Below are 20,435 nucleotides of genomic sequence, written 5' to 3' on the forward strand. Positions count from 1 at the left end.
ACATTTAAATAAAGACTTGCCTGTTTATCTAACATCTTTTTAATCATACTGCTGCCTCAGAGTAAACAGCAGCCCAGGCCTCCTGTTGACCAGGGGGCCGCATGTAAAGGTCAGGAGGGCTGCATGCGACCCCTGGGCCGTACTTTGAGTATCACTGCTCTACACGATTCTTAAAATGTGTTCATAAAAGGACAGTGGGATGTTGATCTGCTTCTGCTGATTGACCGGAACAAGTTACACTTGCAGTTTAAAGTATAAACCCTTTCGAGTTATTGGGATTCCGAAATGTTAGCATCTTATGAATTGAAACAGTATTTCCAATTTTGAGTTTTATGGATGTGGCATTTCAGTAATATAGGAGAGTTCAATAGCTCAGGGTCAGAAAATAATGGTAATTTGGGTAGTCCTCATTTAAATACTATTAAGCACTGTTTATAATGACGTACATCTGCATGACATCAATTCTCATAATGCTATTTCTACTTATTACTGGTAGCGATCATATGTTTCTATTGTGTACGTTTTTTTGTTTGTGATACAAAATTGTTAGCTGTTTTGAATGTTTACTGCAATATACTTGTAAGACGCTTCGTTTCAGTTCCTTTGTTTCATTGGTTTCACTTTAGTTCATTGTTTCTGCATCACCATAGGAGGATATGCTTCGAATTTCTAGCAGCTCTTTCTTTTAATTCAGTGATGGTAGAGAAATCCTTCATTTTTGTGTTCTAGATTCCCAAATGAGCCCGATAGAAGGCAGCAATGGATAGCAGCTGTTTGCCGGACTGGCGAGGAAGAGAAGCCTTGGAAACCCACAGCGTGCAGCTGTGTCTGCTCTGTACATTTCACCGAAAGCTGCTTTGATACAAGTGGAAAAGCTGTTCGAATTCGGAAGGATGCTGTTCCGACAATTTTTGACTTTCCAAAAACAGATGAGGTTAGTGATGAATAAAAGTTCAATGAACGGGCCCCTCGTTTCATTTACAACACACTAGCAAATGATTGTCGCACACCTAAGAGGTGCAAGAAGTTTATGTTGGTATGGCAGTGCTTAATTTGTAAAAAAATTAAGTTCCATGGCTCATCAGGAGGCCACTGCAGCCTACACCACCCATTGCCCCTGCCAGCACTGCCATTTGAAAGTACCAAACCTACTAACCATCACACTTCTCCAAATGTGACAATTCAGACTATTCTAGGTCCCCAACGCTATAAGATTAGCATGGGGGCAAGTTATAGTCATTTTAACGTATATTGAATTAGTAAACAACTGTTGTACTCACTCTAAATCAGACAAAGAGCCCACCAGACTGTCATAAGTGCTGGGGACAGGAAACCACTGGTATGGACTGGGATTATGTTCTGCCTTCAGTCTGCTCTGTCACATGACTACATTAATCACATGATTACTTGATGAAGCTGCCGAAGAATTGTACGGGCTGCACTGAAGGTTGAGTTGCCATTGTGGATGGCATATTTGTAACTCTCTCACACAAAAGGAGGGGTGAGGGTAACAACTCACCTACCCCGAACCCCCTGCTCAAACATAGTAACACCAGAAGGGGTAGGCAGGATTCAAAAGCAAGAACATGCAGTGGCACAAATAGTGTTGTATAAAACTGCCCTCACTCACACACAAATGTGTGTGACATGCTTCATCATAGGGTCTGCTTAAAATACACCCTGGCGTAGCCACGCACAGGATGGAGCATAGGGTACGGGAAGACAAACAACACAAGACAAACCCAATAGGTGCAAATCAAGTGACTGGGAACAGTGATAGAGATTGTGCAGTGAAAAGTGACTAAAACTAACTCCGGGGTATCCTACATTTAAACTTTATTCAAGGGTTCCGCGGCCAGGATTAAAATAGTAAAGGATGGTCGTGTCTAGAGCCATCTAGGTACTCCTAACACCCCTCCTTAAACTGCTGTGATTGTCAACATGTTTCGACCGTGCCAACATGCCACCAGTTTAGGGTCAAACCGGTCTTCCTCAGGACTTCTACCAGTCCCAGTCGAAAAGCCCCTTGTTACCTTTTCTTGGTCAAGACACAAAGATATTCTTCCGTGTGGAGGAAATTCCCCTCGCACGAGGTACAATTACTGCAAGGGAAAACAAAACCACCTATGAAGTCAAAATCCCATTAATATACATCACCCCATACCCCATCCCCCCCAAAAAAAGATTTAGAGGGTGCAGGGGGTAAAAAAAGAAAATCAAATATCACGCATTATATTGATGTCTACAGGAAGATTAAGACAACCTGAAGGAACCCCCCTTTAGTACAGGCACTCACTATGTTCTATATGATTACGGACACACAATCTCTCTTTCTCATAGCAACACCACTTACCACATGCTATGTGTAGAAAGGCAGGATTCCAGGTTTTTGTGGGAGGAATGGACTGTCTAGGGGAGAGGCCTATGGATTCTTTCACCTCTAGGAACACATAAAAATGCCTATGCAGATGGGTTTAAAATTAGCTGCCATCAACCATCAGTAGTCCATACATTTTGTGGAAGGGGGAGTAAGCCACCCTTAACTAAAAGTTGGGGGGGACACTTTGAGTGCTCCCCTTTTGGCAGCATATCCTGAACTCTCCTGTTGAATGTGTCAGCAAGAACATGGATCTCTTGCAGTGGATTGTCTGATTGCAGAGGGCAAAACACAGGGTGGTCCATCGAAATATAGAAGCACAGGTTTACCAAGCTTTTCAAGCCGTATGGATGCTTTTGTTGTTGTACGCTGCTTGGAGGACTTGTGTTTTCAGTTCCATCAGCATGAGTCTCAGTGTGGGCTATCATGATTACATCACAACTAAACTTTACTGCAGACTCTTTGGATCTATAGAAGCACATTAGGAGGTAAAATGTTGCAGGTAGATTGTTCAGAATGTGAATTAACGTTTTGGGAGAGATAAGGCATTCTACTTAAAGTCCTCTCTCTTTAACTGCAACAGTAGTACAGATACAGCACCTTGATTCTTGTAAGATTTTGGCGCTACAAAAATAGCATGGACTGGGCTGTTGCACCTTTTTTGACATTCATCACAAAGTCATCCATATTAGAAAATGTTCAGATTGAATGGAAGTCCTTGGAATAAGATCTTGTCTTTCAGTGATGCTAATACTTGCTTTTTAATGTTTTTTTCTAGGTTTTACTCTGTGTTCAGCAAGCATTGCCTCGTGTTTTTCCAAAATTTTCCAGCATTTGGTGATGATTTCTTGAATGAATGTTTTTTCTCACACAGAATATTATTCCTTCACCTAAAGCTGAACAAGATTCAATAGAGGTGGCTATAGAGTCATTTACCAACTTAAGTACCAGTGGAGAAGCTGCAACAACAAGACAATATTTAGAAAAAACGTCTGGCAAAGTTTTAAAGGTGAGTCTTTACTTAATTCTTCAAAACAAGCTTATATTTTCAATTTACGTTCTGTGCGTGGTGTTTGGTCATTATTGGATCATTGCTTTGCATGTGGTAACACATTTCTCCTCAATTGCCCTATTCTCAGCTACAAGATTATCTGTATTATACACCATTTTGAAGAGTGGTGGGGAGGATTGTGCTCAAATAATATGTTGTTACGATTACTTAGATTTCCCCTTAGTAATGGGCGAATTATGTTAAATGTCCCTTTTCTGTGTTACAATAAAATGTAATAAAAAGGTGTTATAACAAGAAAAGATGCAAAGTAAAGTCCGTTTACCCCAACCCTGGAATTGGATTATCTAGGAAAGTGCTCCTCTTTGACATGATCACTCCCACTTTTTTCTGGTATTTGATGCAATTTTGACTGAAGTGCACTGGGTTCCTGCTAACCAGGTCCCCAGTGCCAGTGTTCTTGCCCTAAAACAAGGTAACTGCTCAATTGTTCCTCAATTGGCAAGACCTTTATCGCCTCTGTAAGTCCCTAGTAAATGGTATCCTTGGTACCTAAGGCATTGGTACTAAAGAGGGTCCCTAAGGACTGTAGCATGTATTTTGCCACCCCAAGGTTCCCATCACCAAACTCATGCAGACTGCCATTGCAGGTTGTGTGAAATGGTGCGAACAAATGTGAAAACTGGTCATGGCATACACCCTGTGTGCCATGCCCATAGACACTGCGTGCAGTATATGTAAGTCACCCCTACAACAGGCTTTAGAGCCCTAAGGCAGGGTGCAGTATATTGCATGTGAGGACATATCTGTATGAGCAGATACACCTCTGTGCTGTCTAGTTCAATTACAAGATAGTACAAGAGAATAGGGAAGCCATCTTCAGTGTATGTACTTAGTGGCGGCAGGTGACATTTGAAAGTGGTGAGGCCAAGAGAATAGGGAAGCCATCTTCAGTGTATGTACTTAGTGGCGGCAGGTGACATTTGAAAGTGGTGAGGCGTAAACATTAGCGGTGAGAGCCCGATGGCGAGTGAGCCTAGTGGACGAGCCTGACCGCCATAAGGGGGTCCTCATCAGCGTTTTTCGGATCCCTCCGACAACCCCCAGAACTTAGCTCACCCCGGCCTAAAAGTATTTAGATACTGATGCAGTCGCCGAGTAAAATCTGAAAAACTCCGGGTGACAATGGCGCACACTGCGCAGAGAGGGTACCCTGACCACCAAAGCGCACTCAGTAATGGACAGGCACACAATGCATGCACACGCAAGGGAATTAGCCAGGGCGGGTAACAACAAAATAATACTTGACCGCCTGAAAACAAGTGACATGCAGGGAAGAAGCCCCAAGACATGCTATGTGACCCAAGAACACCACCCACCATGGATGCAATGATAAAGGAGTAGACATACAAAATGAATGGCATATAAAGAGAGGAGTGCCCGAAAAAACAAAAATACGTAATAAACACATTCATGAATGAAATTAATGAATTTACCACGCAGGAAAGAAACACTAAAATGCAAATTTAAAGTGTGTGACTCCATACCATTCCAGCTTCTCTCAGAACATTTCAATACAAGTGACATCACACAACCGGGCCCTTACCAATGCTACACATCCCATCCTTTAAAATAAAATAATCTGCATAAACCCGAATCACAGAGGCAAAACAATCCGTGTGACGACACCATGTTAATCTTTAAATAATTTTCTCTCCGGTATTAGATCAAGCACTTGCACACATGGTTGTGTAACTGTGTAGTGCGGTTTATATTCCACTCGTGTCAGATTCAGTACGCCTCAGGGTCCTGGATGTTGCAATAAGGGGTGCATCCCTTGACATCCCTAAACTCCAACTAAAAAGTTAGAGTATCAAAGCGATCAAGTGAGGGATAGGAAAAGGGTGGGAAGAGCAGGGATGAGAATCTAAAAAAGAAAACAACATAGGTCAATAATACAAACATATATGGACTACTCTCATATAATCTCACTAAGAACTTTTATACCTTGTCCACCTAACGACCAGTTTACTCTTGTAAGAAATCCTATACATAACATGGCGTTCCTCTGGACAAATCCTCCCAAAAAAATAAGCATATGTTAATAAAAAAACACTCATTCCATCTCCAACCTCACCTCCCTCTTTTGCTACTAAGCCTAGTGTGATTATACCCCTTGACCATGTAGTTAGCCTTGCTCACGGTTCTCTATTGGACATCTCTTAGGGTAAACAGTTAAAATCTCGAAATGTTGGTAACAAAAAAGAAACGTAAAAGAAAGTCTCAACTGTTCCTTTTAAATATCCAGCGTTATGTGTTTTCCTCACCGCTGATCCGCTACTCAGAATACCTTTCCTAAGAATGCAATGTAGGCGTTCGCGGCAATTGACCGCTTCTCAAAATGCGCTTAGAAATAAGCAACAAAGGAAAAAGGCATCCGCGGTTAATCTTCACCGCCGTCTGGGAAATGTTAATGGAGAGAAAATCGGGGGCAAAGTCAAAACAGGCTTCCGCGGCTTTCAAGCACCGCAGCCTGACGAGTATATGAGAAGACAAAGGGCAGGGACAGCAGGCATCCGCGGTTTTCAAGCCCCGCCGCCTGGAATCACCCAGCGATTCACTCACCGTCTATTTCTTTCAAATTTGTGCTTAACCAGAGTACCGAGAGAACACTGCAGCTTTCTCCCAGACGAATCTCCGCACAGCAACCAGAATTAAGCACGCCTGACGGTGCGCAACGCGTCATCTTGTAGGCGTGTGCTCCTCTCCCATGGCCTTCCAGGAGTTGTGGTACAGGTGTCTAGGCAGGCGCTTATACCGCGCGATTCCTGACAGTAGGCCCTCCCGCTCAGCGCCTCCTAGCACCAGGTTTGGTGGGATATCTGCAGAAATAAGCGTTTATTGCAGCAGAGGCATGCACGTTGATGCTTGGCTCCCATGAATCATCCTCGGAGGTGTACCCTTTCCAGGAAATAAGGTACCACAGCTTGCCCTGACTATACTGCGAATCCAGAATCCTCTTCACCCCATATTCCAGGCCACCCTCGCAGGACACTGGTGGGGGTGCCCGCCGCCGTGCTCTTTGTGCTAGTTTCAGGAGACTACAATGGAATACTGGATGTATGCGGAGGCTGCCAGGCAGTTTCAACTTGTAGGCTACTGGATTAATCAGTCTCACCACAGTATAGGGGCCTATGTACCTGGGGTGGAACACGCTACGAAGTTTGAACTTAATGTTCTTCGTGGACAACCAAACACGGTCACCTACTTGATACAGTGGACCATCAGTTCTGTGTCTGTCCTCCCATTTCTTGTACACCTGTTTAGCCATTAACAGTTTCCGTTTTGCTTTTTTATGGACAGATCGCAAAGTTTTGATGTGAGCCAGCACCGACGGTTGATCGGCCAGGTCAACAGGCAAATCGATGGGTAAGGTTTTTGCGCTGTAGCTGAAGTTTGCCATGAACGGTGACACCCCAATAGAACCGTGTAAGGCATTGTTGTACGCCAACTCGGCCATCCGTAGCAGGCATACCCATGATTCTTGTGCCTCCATGGCACAACAACGCAGATATTTCTTCAATGTCTCCCCAATCAGACAAGATTACTTTGGGCAAACCATGAAGTCTGATTACTCTGTCCAGCAATAATTGGGCTGTCTGACCCGCTGTTGGCAAATTCCTGCATGGAATGAAATGGCCCATCTTGGTAAGGCTGTCTAGCACTACCAAAATGGCAGAACATCCCTGATCCATAGGTTGACCGGTGATGAAGTCGAGAGTAATGTATTGCCATGGCTGTTGAGAGGTGGGCATAGGCATGAGTTTTCTCCCTCTTTCTGGTGTTTTCCCCTTTTCCTCTAGCACAGTCTTCACATTGCGCTACCCAAGTGCGGATATCTTTTGTCAATGATTTCCACCAAAAATGCCGTTGTACTAGATCCACTGTTTTGCGAACACCTGGATGTCCCACTAAAGGGGACACATGGCACCATTCAAAAGCCCTTTTTTGTAGGATTCTGGTAGATAGATATAACTTCTTGTTCTGAAAAGGCAATCCTTGTTTGATGCTATGGGTGTCATCCTCCATCGCCTTTTTCTCCCACCAGTCTGCTAGTTTGTTCTTGGTCACCTTCACGAGAAACTGATGAACTCTCAGAACACAGACAACGTTTGCCGTATCTATGATTGCCTCGGTTGTTTTGACTTGGGACTTCACTATAGACTCCTGTAGTGATAAGGAATCCCCCTTGCAATTGTCTGTTCCTGGCCTGTAGGTTATGACAAAGTCAAACTCAGCAAAGAAAAGCGTCCATCTCATCCGCCTCTGTATGAGATGACACGCTGTCTTCATGTATTGTAGGTTACGATGATCTGAGTACACCGTGACTGGATAGCGTGCCCCCCAAAGATAATGCCACCACTCCTGAAAAGCTTTCTTAATAGCCAACAGCTCCTTCTCGGCTATGGTGTCGTTCTTTTCGGCTGCATTAAGTTTCTTGGAGAGATATGCCACAGGGTGTAGCTGTCCGGTGTCTTTGTGTCTCTGTGACAGAATGTCTCCAATGGCCTTATCAGAAGCGTCTGCTTCAACTATAAAAGGAGCCCCATTTGAGAATGTTTGAGTACAGGAGCGGTGGTAAAAGCCTTTTTCAAGTAGGCAAAAGCGGTGGATGCCTCATGAGTCCAGACAAACGGAACTCTCTTACGAAGCAACCGGGTGATAGGAACTGCCACCTGGGAGAAATCCAGGATGAATCGGCGATAATAATTTGCAAAACCCAGAAAGCATTGAACATCCCATGTACACTTCGGGATGGGCCATTCCTGCACAGCCAGTACCTTGCATTCTGCCATGCTCAAACCTTCTGGACATAAAATCACCCCTAGGAACTCCACTTCACGTACCCCAAACTCACATTTGCTCAACTTGCAAAACAGATGGAATTCTCTTAGCCTCTCCAACACCAACACGACATGACGGGTATGTACTTCAGCTGACACAGAGAAAACGAGAATATCGTCAACATATACGACCACAAAATGGTCCACATACTCCTTCAGAACATCATTCAGAAAATACTGAAAAGCCGCCGGGGCGTTACACAGCCTGAACGGCATCACTGTGTATTCGAACAACCCATATCGTGTTTTGAAGGCTGTCTTCCACTCATCCCCTCTCTGATGCGCACTAAATGATATGCCCCTCTCAGGTCTAATCTAGTGTAGATGGTGGCCACTTGCACCTGGTCTAGCAACACAGTGATCAGTGGCAATGGGTATCTATTCCGAACGGTATTTTTATTCAACATGCTGTAATCACAATAAGCACTCAACTCACCACTAGCTTTAGCTACAAAGAAAAGAGGAGAGGCTGCGGGAGAACGAGAGGGTCGTATGAACCCTATTTCCAAGAAATTATCAAGGTATTCTCTGAGATGGCGGGTTTCAGGATCCAACAAGGCGTATACTCTGCAAGCTGGATTGCTTGCCCCCGCTATCAGATCAATCTGGCAGTTATATATTCTATGGGGGGGAAGCTGCTCTGCCTGTGTCTTGCTGAGTACATCTGAAAACTGGGAGTACTCTTCTGGCAATGCTACCTCCTTCTCCGTCGCTGTAGCCACCCGAAAAGGATAAGTCAGAGCCGCTGCTTGAGACCCACTCACATGCAGACAATGTTCCTCACACTTGTTAGACAGAAAACTGACTGTCTTGTTTTTCCAGTCTATGGTAGGGTCATGGTGGCAGAACCATGGCATACCCAGTATCACCTCGTATTGAGGAGCTTCTGTGATGTTTAACGTTATGTCTTCCGGGTGCTGTCTTTTCCCATCATCAATCGACATCTGGAGGGTTTCGGTTTGGTCAGTAACAAGACCTGATTTTAACGGTTTCCCATCCACCGCCAAAACCTCCTTAGGGATATCACGGGGTACACTACCTACTGCCAGTTGCTTCACCAACCCTCTGCCAATGAAGTTCCCTGTAGCTGCTGAATCCAACATGGCTAACACATGGTGTATGTGTTGTTTGTATCCTAGACCCACAGCTAACACTATGTGTGATTCTGTGTCCGTGTCCTTTAACTTGTTGCTCGATAGAGACTGTATCTTCCTTATCTCCTGACCCAGTAGCAAGAGATGTGACAGACGTACCAGCCTCCGTACTTAAAACAGAAACAGCAGCCTTCTTATTTCTATATGATAAACTTTTTGTCCTTGGTGTGGAGGGACATTCACGTACGAAGTGCCCCCTTTTGCCGCAATACATGCAATACATGCACAAACCTTGTGTGCGACGGCTCTCTCTCTCAGTACGCGAGAGAGGTGCCCTGAGGGCCCCTATCTCCATGGGTTCACTTATATTATCACTGTTGACTGACTCTTTCCTGGGCTTCCTGTCTGATCTGTAGAAAGTCACGGAAAATTGGAAGTCCCTGTTATAGTTGTAGCAGACTAGGATCGCTGAAGAAAGCTAAGGGGAGGGTTTTGGTTTTTTATCTTTTTATAAACTAATAGGGATGTTACAAAGCAAGCTTCATAGCTAAATACAATCAAGTCACTAAAGTACACAAAAGTAAATGGCACTGCCACCAAAATTATAAAATATGCAAAATTTATTTTTAGCCTCCCAAATGGGTTACATTCTAAAACATAATACAAAGCATTTAAAATACCACCTAAAGTGGAAACACAATAAAAAGACAGTCAACGTGTTAAAAAGTCCCTATTAGTTTATAAAAAGATAAAAAACCAAAACCCTCCCCTTAGCTTTCTTCAGCGATCCTAGTCTGCTACAACTATAACAGGGACTTCCAATTTTCCGTGACTGAATATCCCCCTCCCTGATATATATGACAGGGGAACCTTCCTTTCTTTGAGGTGATCTGTAGAAAGCCCATTCTCCACTAGGCTTTTCTCCACTTCTTTCAGACATCCTACCATCTAGTCGTAACGTCAAACTAATTAAGTCAGCACAGGTGATAGGCTGTGGATCGGTTTGTGCTATCACGTCCTTCCATTCGTCACATAATCCCTGATAGAAAGAGATATCCTCTTTTCTTCTGCCCATGCTGCTTCAGCCACCAATCGATTAAAAGATGTAAGGTATGTCACCAGATCATGTTTACCCTGCCGCAACTCCAACAACTCCCTATCCGTGCTAAAAGTAGTGGTTCGTCTGTTGAACACTCGTTCAAACGCTGCTCGGAAAGCTTCCCAATCTGATAATACTGGGACGTTGTTTTTGACTAATGTTACTGCCCAATTGGCTGCATCCCCTATCAAATACGAGATTGCAAAGGCTACCCTGGAATGATTATTAGGAAAAGATGATGGCTTACATGAGAAATGGAGCATTATCTGGGTTAGGAAAACCTGTATCTTCATGGGATCCCCTGCATACCTTTCGGGAGTTGCTAAAGGTATAGGTGGCGGAACCGTAACCTGTATTTTGGGGTTACTTGGGACATTCACATCAAAAGGGTTTCTGGTTCACTTATCGACTCTGTGCCGTAAAGCTGTGGTCTCAAGCCTAGAGGCCGCAAGCTCCTGTTGCACTAAGGCTAATGCCTGAACGACATTGGGTGTGTCAATACATGGTCTTTTTTCTGAACAGTGTTGATTCAATCTTTCCATCCTCTATATAGACCTTGTCCATGGACCAGTCATGCTTCATCAGTGTCTTTTTCATAGTGTCCATATTTTTTGTCATTGTAACACCTATTTCTTTAAATGGGAGGGTTTGCAATGCTGTCACTTTTAGAATTGAGCAATGTATTTTTTTCGTCCATTTTGTGCCATTTGTGCATCTGCAGTTAATTGCAATGATTCTCAGATTGATATCTCGCTCATAAATATTCTGCAAATTATTCCAGCCATCCTTCCTGCTCTGTGCCAGATTGATACAACAGACCATTGCAAAGACTTGGCCTGGCCGCATCACTGCACATCACAGACACTGTGCAAATACAGCGCAGCAATGCCAATTTTATATTTAGCATGTGTTTTTAATGACATCCGTGTAATAAAAAGAAATTAAAAAAATGAAATAAAAAAGTGATCCCTCCCTCCCTCCCTCTTTTGTGCAATTTCCTGCCTTTGACAAAAAGTTTTCTTATGTTTATTTATGTTTTGTAATGAGATCTCTTAAGAGACAAGTTTTTAACAAATAGATCAAATTTTTTAATAGTGAAAAATAAAAGACTCATGACTTTTCTACATTGTGTTCTTGGGTTCTTGGGTTCTAATTAGTGCTATTAGAGTGAGGTATGATTGGTAGTAGTATGTGTGTGTTGTGTGCATAAAAACAGAGCTTACTTTTGGTGTCCTATCCCTTTGGCGTTTTTGGACCCCTCTCTTATACTAATACAGGTAAGGCATAACAATCAAACTAAATATTATGCACAATGCTTGCATGTTAGTTTGCTCATAATACCGAAAAATGCAGATAGCATGAATTAATTAGTCATGAAAATCGCCTAAAACATTTGTCAGAATGGGATTAATGCGGGCATTAAAAGTACATCACAAAACTCATAATCCTTTGTTGTCATTTTAAAAATGATAAAAGAGTAATTATAAAAAAAGGGAAACTGTCAGCCGTTATGATTTGTGTCTCATAATCCCTGCCTATGCCATGTTCACCCAAGCAGATGACCTTCGATCTCAAATGCAGAATCAAATTAATTCCTGCCATTCTTTAAATGTCAAAATATTCGCCTGCACCGGGACCGGATAACTGTGGTCTAATGGCGGGGTTATGTTTGCAGACTAAGAGTATACTAGAAACTCCAAGTCTATAGAGCGCATGCTCCTATTCCCATCAAGACTCCATATCCCATAGTGCCACTGAATTGTAGGATAGTTACCGCAATGACAAGGGCAAGCGCGTTCGTGAGACAGGTTTGTGTCCAAGGAGCCACCCAGATATGCTATAAGGGGGTGCAGAACTTATTGTCGAGGTCGGAATACCAAATAGGATGTCCCTCCACATGGAAATCTGGGTAATGCGTGTGTGGATGACCTGTGGAGCTTATGGGGGGAGATCATCGTTCCCCCACATGTTGCAGAAATTGAGTGAGCGGTGTAGTCCAATGTGGAGGTATAGGTCACTTGCACAGGTGTTGGTCTTCTTCATAATGGACGGCCTCCTCTTCTGCCCTCCCCAATTTCCGTATCGCTCCCTGCCAAGCTGCCACTGTTTATGCAGTCGCAGATTTCTACTGGAGTGTGAGCACGCGTTTGGCAAGGAGAAGCACCAGGGCAGCAAGGTGGGAGTGCACTTAATGCAGTTTCTTACGTTTAAAGATGCCTCAAGCACATGCTTCCCATGTATGAATATCTGGCAATTCTGTGACCATCCGCAGTGTGGTGTGTATCAACTGCCAGTAACTATGCAGGGTCGGGCAGGACCATGCATTATGGTCGAGATCTGCATCTGATATACGACAGCCTGGGTAGCTAAGCTGTGCTTCAGGGAAATAACGATTTAACTGGACAGGGGTCAGGTAAACCCGCTTGACTATAAAGAATTGTATATTTTTGAAGCAAGCGTTTTGAGAAACAAGCTGGGGGAAAGCGCTTGTTCCCATTCTTTGTCCTGGAGTTCCCTCCCAAAATCGTCTTCCCACTTGTTTCTCAGCACTGTTAGAGGGCTACCCGTAAGCTCACGGATGGCCTTGTATAGATAAGTGACAAGGTGGCGTCCCGCGCCCATGGTAAGTATGGTCTGCGACACTGGATGTGTGGTGGGTTCTGCTACCAGCGTGCCCCAGAGTCTCCGACAGGTAGTATGAAGCTGCCTGTGGATGAGAAACTACCCTGGCGGCAGGCCATGGTCTACGGTAAGTTGTTCGAGGGTGAGGTGATGGCCAACACTGAATAGGTCTCCCACAATTACCAGCAATTGCTCTGTCCTGACCCTTAGTTCTCTGGATGAACAAAAACCTGGAAAGCAGGGGAGACCTAACAGAGGGAGCACCAGTGAATATGTAGGCGTATCTTGTGAGGCGATGCAATTGGATCATAAAGGTGCAGGCTACCGCCACCTGCAATAGCCAGAGAATTCAGGTATAACCTTGGGACGGAGGAAGCCCTGTACATTACACTTTTCTCCTAGATAGCTCCCAGCCGTCCAGTGCGACAACCACTGTAGTTGCGCTACAAGAAAGGACCCATCTAAAGGAGGGGGGGGGGAGGGGGTAGAGGTGTTCAGTCCACCTTGTCCTACCAACAGTTGCAACTTGATCAGAGTGATTCAACAATGTTTTTACACTAGATGAGGACACAGAGTAGGGAAGGAGACGTTTCCTGTCCCTCTAACTATAGGCCTATAAGCCTAATGGACATCTTGCAAAAATCATTTGCAATGCTGGTACTAGACAGACTGCAAACTTGGAAGGATGACGATAGGTTTTTGCCATCTCTCCAAGTACCAAAACCAGTACCTGCGATTACGTTTATGTTGCCTGTATTGGAAATATTCGGTGCTCAAAAATCAAAAATGTATGTTGCATTTGTAGACTTGAGAGCAGCCTTTGATCTTGTGGCCTCTGAAAAATTGTGGAAAGTCTTAATCAAAATGGAAGACCCTATGAGTCTGGTGAATCTGATAGCCAGACTTTATGTGGATAATTACGCTCAAGTCAGATAGGGGAAACAGGGAGAACTAATTGGCAGAATTCCTATCCAGCATGGTGTACGACAAGGGTATGTAGTTGCACCTACCTTGTTTTCTTTGCACATCAACAACGTGGTTAGTGAACTTTAGGACTGCATCAAAGACTCTGACGTGCTAAATGGGGAAAAAGCCTAATACTGCTCTTTGCTGATGACTCCTCATTCAGCTCGAAGACTGCGATAGGTCTCCAGAATCAGGTAGATACGTTTTTATCTTCCTGTGCTTCCCAGGGATTAGAACTTAACACATCCCAAAAAAAATGTATGATATTTGGGAAAGGTAAATCTAGAACCAGTATTGGTAAAGTCGCTGAACAGCCTCTTGAGAGGGTGCACAGCTATGATTATTTGGGCATTGGATTGACTGACAGCTATTTGCTTACAGTCCAAAGATCAAAAGCTATGCTCTATAGGCAGAATCAGTCACATTCATTAACTCCAACATTGGAGGTCTACCGCGCCAGAGCACAAAGTGCTGCACTATTTGGTCTGAAATCTGGGTCTATGTCAACACCCACAGATTGGCTTTGGGTGAAAACACATTTATGAGATACCTCGTTTCAGTCCCAATTAGTACACATCTTGTCCCTTTGTTTTATGAGTTGGGGACAGAAAGAATATCAGATGTGGCAATTTTAAAACCATTGATGTACTGATTAGGCTTAAGGTTCACACCCGAGCTAAATGACTATCGGGAGGCATTAAGTGAACTCTCGAAGACAAATACTTGCATCAAAATCCAATGGCTCAAACATGTTGCAAATTGGTGTAGGACACTTGAGTTGCCCAGACCATGGGACCACCCAGAGGACATCGTTTAGGCAGACGTGGTAGCTTGAAAAATCAAGTATCAAGCATTTGTGTATGACCAATATTCCACAAACACTACCCCTGGACGCCTAACAGATCAATTTCTGAGTTTTAAGCCATGTTCTCAGTTTGAACATTTCCTAGATCTGATCTCCCCACCCTTAGCGAGACGTTTGTATGTGCGATTTTGTTGGGGCTGTTTACCATTAAGGAGCTTTGGCAACTGGGTTAGAGACCAGGTTCGGACAAATGCCCTGCATGTGGCCTGACTTCGGAGACTGAAGAAATCGTGTTGTTCTTCTGTATCGTCATCCCCGTAGAAGGTGGATACGCCCTGTTTGAGTTTAAGAGTCACACGTTATTTGGTTCACACAGAATTTTAGAAACTGATACTTCGGGCACAGTAGTTTTTGCAGTCAGTAATCTTTTATTAGACATGTTCTTCAAGTGCTTAAAGATTACGTCCTGATAGGACTGGCAGTAATAAAGTACAATAGCCAGGGAAGATTGCACAGTTTTAGTCTTTGTTTACTGTAGATACTACTTGATTGAACCATATGTTATTGTGATGAATTTAGTCCTTTTTAGTTCCTCGCTGTATATCACGTGTTCAATTATAAAAATACCTAGTAAAGATGATTGTTTTATATTGCATCATATATATATATATTTGATGGTTTGTGCACTATGATGCTCTTTTTAAAGTTTTATGACTAGTATAGGAGGCGAGGGAGGATAACCATCTTCGCCAGCGATATCTTGCCTGAGGCAAGTTCTTCCAAAAGTGACTTGTGATGAGATACCAGCCAAAGTGGTTCGGAGGTTCCCCTCCTAGAGATCCATCGGGGTATGGTAAAGGTGGATCCCAGGTAGCAAATTTCTACCCTGCACCAGCGAAGCTATGCCTTCCCGAGGCTTGTATTTCATGGTAGCTTGTCAGGGCAAAGCGGATAGACTGGTGATTTCACCCAGTTCACCCGAAGCCCTGTGCCCTAGTAGACTTGGTCAAGGAGTCATGCCCTTTATATAACCTACCAGAGGATAGGCAGAGCTAGTTCAACCAGGGCCAATAATTATTTACTTCCTCCAACACATCTACTTCTGATGCGCCCTTATTTTTGAAACCACATGCCATAACTGATTGACAGTTTTCTTTCCCTGTGGGGGGAAGATACCAGAAGAAAATCTGCATGAATGTGAGCTCTCTTTCTTGCTTTTGATTCAAGATAAATTCTTTCCTCGCGCCATTCCTTTGCATAGCACAGGCCTCTGTCAATGTTTATTGATCCATAAAAACATGAATTTATTGGTATACCCATGCAAATGGAGACCTATATTTTCTTTTGTATTTTTTACGCCCCTTACAAAGAGTACATTTGACAGTATAAGCTACTAGTGGAACACAACGTCTCAGGACTTTTACCTTCCTGTTTGGTGTTCATCCAGTGCAACATTTGAAGTTCTCAGTGCTTGCCTTTGTTGTATCATGTATGTGATTAGCAGAGTAAAGTAATCTCTCCTGACCAAGCAGGTGTTCTGCCAGCATAACTCCCTAATCCCAGCTTTTTAAATTAGGAGTGGTAGTATTCAGTTTAAATACTTTATTTCGGTCGGCGACCATAAATGCAATACAAAATAGAAACCACAATGTGATATTAGTCAAGTGAAAACAAGATAAATATTTTCCAGATAAAAGCACCATAATGTAAAATGTTAGATTAAATAAAGTCTCTGCATAAAATCAAATTAAAAAATGTGGAACACGTTGTTAAAAACAGAACTGCATAACAACATAATTTTGTTCTAAAATTCAAAAGTTTCCCGGCAAGGTATATTTAATAGTCAGCTGGGTGAGGATGTACAGTGCCAACTATCATGATTGTACTCAATGTTTGAATTCTAGCGTCTGTGTAATTGCGAGTGGTAGCATTCAGTTTCACTGCAGAATCACAACCTAAATGCACTAAACGCTAGCAAAATACGCTCCTTGAATGTCATGGTCTAATAGAGCTTCGCTTTCTGCGTCTCCCAAATAGTTTAATGAGCGTTTGTATTTTTGCAGAACATCTTGCCAGTACAGCTTCTGAGCATCACACATTTTATTTGTAGTATCTCCTAAATGTCGTGTGCAATTTTTTAAACAGTTACATTTCGCTTTAGGAGCACAATTATTATTGTGCCAGCAGTCCCAAATCTCTGAAACTGGCCCTGGACAAATCCATGGAAATGGAACAAAAGCTGTGGAACAAGTTAGGAAATTTGGTAAAGCTCCAGAAACGTCTTACGAAGCGTGTTTCCCAGCTTCTGCTGCAGTTGGGGAAAGAAGGACTAAGTGATGGACCTGCTAATCTACAGCAACTGTACTCTGGTAATGTTTATATTTTCATAGCATATGCAGAAGTTTGCGGCCTATTGACAGAATTCGTATTTCTGGTGTCTGTGTGTGTGCAACCTATTTTATCCCAATTTCAAGTAATACCCACTGAGCACAAAACATAAATATTTTTGTTTCTTTTTTTTTATGACAGAAAAACCGAAAATTAAAACTACATAACCAATCAGTAGCAGTCTAAATAAACAAGGGATTTTTTTCATAAACTGTAACTAATACAATATCAAGTCGCCATTAACAATGATAAGAATTGCTCCAATAACATAATCTAAATTTGTTTTAAATGTTCCTTATTTTATACAGGAGCCCATGAAGCAAGAACAGTGCCTGAAATACGTGTGGAAGCGTGTAGTCAGTGAAATGTTCTTGTTATATCTGCTCTCCTTGCCTGCACTGTTCACCCACTCTGGCCTAATAAAATAACAAGTGTGAAAGATCTAAAAGATACATAAGTAGACCATCTGTATAGTACTTAGGCAGCTAAATATTCTAGGACTACAGACGGTACATAGCAAAGCTATGTTGATAAGCATAGCCGTAGAATGCTTTTCCTCCCTTGTAATTTGTAGCTCTCCAAATCCTTCTTTGTCTCCATGGGACATAATACACAAATGGCGCACTTTACCTGTTTGCGCCACTGCACACCTTTTATGGAGAATGCGCTGCCCTCAGGGTAGCCATGAGGTTGCACAGCACTGGGGCAGCGCATTCAAGTGAAATACGGAGAGGCTGCGTCAATCAGCTTCTCTGTGGTTTCACTGTACAGGTGGCACCTGCTTGCACTTTCAAAAGAGGAGAGAAACCCCCTTGCAGGTGGGTGCAGTGAGTGACTAGGTGGTCGGGGTGGTCCATGGGACCTCCTTTCACCTCTCGAGGGGGTAGCCTTAAGGAGGCGCACTGACAGTGTGCCACCGTTTTGTCAGTGCGCCTCCTGACGGCATGTTTGCCAGCCCAGGCAAACAGGGCAAAGAGATTCTCTCATTTGCATGGCGCCACACCCCCATACAAATGAGGGAATGCTCTCTCAAGATTGCATTAGGACTTTATGTGCGCCAGCGTTATTAGTGTTACAGAGAGGGCCGCGTAAGTGTCTGCAGCCACTTCTGTAATACCAAAATGTGCAGGAGGAGCACAAACTGTGCGCACACGTCCATTGCACCCCCACCCCCATGGCACTTTGTGTAATATGCCCTCGGTGTCCTTTCCCACTAATATACCCATTTCTAGTTGGCGTGCCTCAAGTTCAAATGCTAGATCACTCGTACTTGCCATGAATACTACTGCACAGGATGATACTGTCTTAGTGATCTTATATTGGTGGAATTTTATTCTCTTGAAAGTTTTTCATATCATCTATGTGGAGTGGATACTCTGATCTTCTTGTTCCATTCCTAAACATGCCCCTTCTCCAAACTAACATTTCTATGTTCAGCAGTTAGATTTGGGATGGCCTGCTGCACTCTAATGCTCTGTTATAATTACCAGTTTCCCTTGCCACAACAGCCTTCTTCTCCCCTATTGTTTTTTTCTGAATAATTCATTAAATAATCAAATTAGCACTAGTTACTTTGTAGGCTATTGATGCTTGTTACTGTGTGACGTCATTAGAGCTTTTTACTGATTGCTTCTTTAGTACTTGTTCTTGTGTGGGTCATACACCACTTTTTTGTTTACTTAAGTACAATACACTAAGTGCGACATGTATGCCCAGACTTGGGTGTTGTGCTCACTTTGTCACTGGAAAACAAACTGCACCCAAATGAAGAGCCCCAACAAGGGGGAAACTGGTCTTTTGTTGCTTATGTTCCTGTACAAGAAGACCTGATTTGGCAGTTCAGGCTGGACTGTTCCTATTGGAGCAGGGTCAAGACTGATTTGCATGTAGCTGAGTGCAAACTGGGGTGGCATGGTGTGCAAGATAATGATGGATTTGGATGCGGCCCAAGTGATTGCTAGTGACTGAGATTAATTCAAGCATTTCATCCATCACTGTTTTGTATACTTTTCATGTTGCCGTGAGACAAGTATGCCCCGATGTGGATCCTATGCACACTGTGTAGCTGGAACCAAACTGTACTTGGCTGATGAGCCTAAAACAAGGGAGAAACCGTTCCTGGGTTGCTTTTGTTCCAGTTCATGGAGGACCTGACTTGGCAGTTTGGGCTGGACTGTTCCATTTGGAGCAGGGTCAAGTCTGATTTGCTTATAGCAGGGTCCAAACTGAGCTGGCATGGTGTGAAAAATAATGATGGCTAGGGGTGTAGCCTGAGTGATTACCAGTAGCTGAAATTAATTCAAGTAATCCGTCCATCACTGGTTGTACACTTATTGTTTCCCCCGAAGTGGGGAGGGTATGCCCAGACTTGAGTCCATGCACACTGTGTTACTAGAACCAAGCTGTACCCAGCTGATGAGCCCAGAACTAGGGTAGTCCAGGATCAAGGTGAATTTGCATGATGCAGTGTCTGTTCTGAGGTAGCAGTTTGGGCAACAGAATGATGGACCAGGTTGCGGCCCGAGTAATTACCAGTGGCTGATATTATTTCAAGCTCCCCACCCATCAGTTTTTTTGATTACTTCAGTGTGACGCCTTACGTACGATGGGTATACCCAGATGTAGTTCCTGTACTGACTTTCCACTTTAACCAAGCGGCACCCAACTAAAGAGCCTCAACCAGGACAAAAACGGTTTTGGGTTGCTTGTGTTCCAGTTCAAAGAGGACCTGGCTTGGCACATAGGGCTGGACTTTTTTTTATATTGGAGCAGAGTCATGGTTGATGTGCTTATGGCTAGGTCTAATCTGACATGGCATTGTGGGCTAAAGAGCAATGGACTGAGATGTGGCTGAGAATAATTCAAGCACCCACCCATCATGGTTTTGTTTTCTTTCAGTGTTCTCGTGTGGGGTCATTAATATATATTTACTGCCACTTAGTTAATACTTGAGGCCATTAATGGATAAACGGCATAGGACCTCTAATGTATTTAGGGTCTAGGACCTTTGATACAGGTTATTGCCTTTGTCATTGAGTCATTTTATCAAGGGGCCTGACATATTACTCTCTTGTAGAATTGATGCTCATTACTGCTTGTGGTACTGTACACATGCATATTGATGGTGCGTATTTCTCATTCAAGTCCATCTGAGAGGCTGACTCACAGACT

The 20,435-nt window shown here is 43.4% G+C and overlaps 1 protein-coding gene across 2 annotated transcripts in view; it reads left to right on the forward strand.

Annotated features, from left to right (window-relative positions):
• LOC144782115 (uncharacterized) overlaps window positions 1–20,435 on the forward strand; it is a 60,796-nt gene that overhangs the window by 28,445 nt on the left and 11,916 nt on the right. For both annotated transcript variants that reach the window (XM_078661287.1, XM_078661288.1), the window contains exons 2-4: window positions 730–934; window positions 3,252–3,386; window positions 17,038–17,245. In XM_078661287.1, coding sequence (XP_078517413.1) covers window positions 730–934; window positions 3,252–3,386; window positions 17,038–17,245 — 548 coding nt within the window. The remainder of the gene's footprint in view (window positions 1–729; window positions 935–3,251; window positions 3,387–17,037; window positions 17,246–20,435) is intronic.

The sequence above is a fragment of the Lissotriton helveticus genome, chromosome 9 (genome assembly GCF_964261635.1).
Source record: "Lissotriton helveticus chromosome 9, aLisHel1.1, whole genome shotgun sequence".
Lineage (NCBI taxonomy): Eukaryota > Metazoa > Chordata > Amphibia > Caudata > Salamandridae > Lissotriton > Lissotriton helveticus.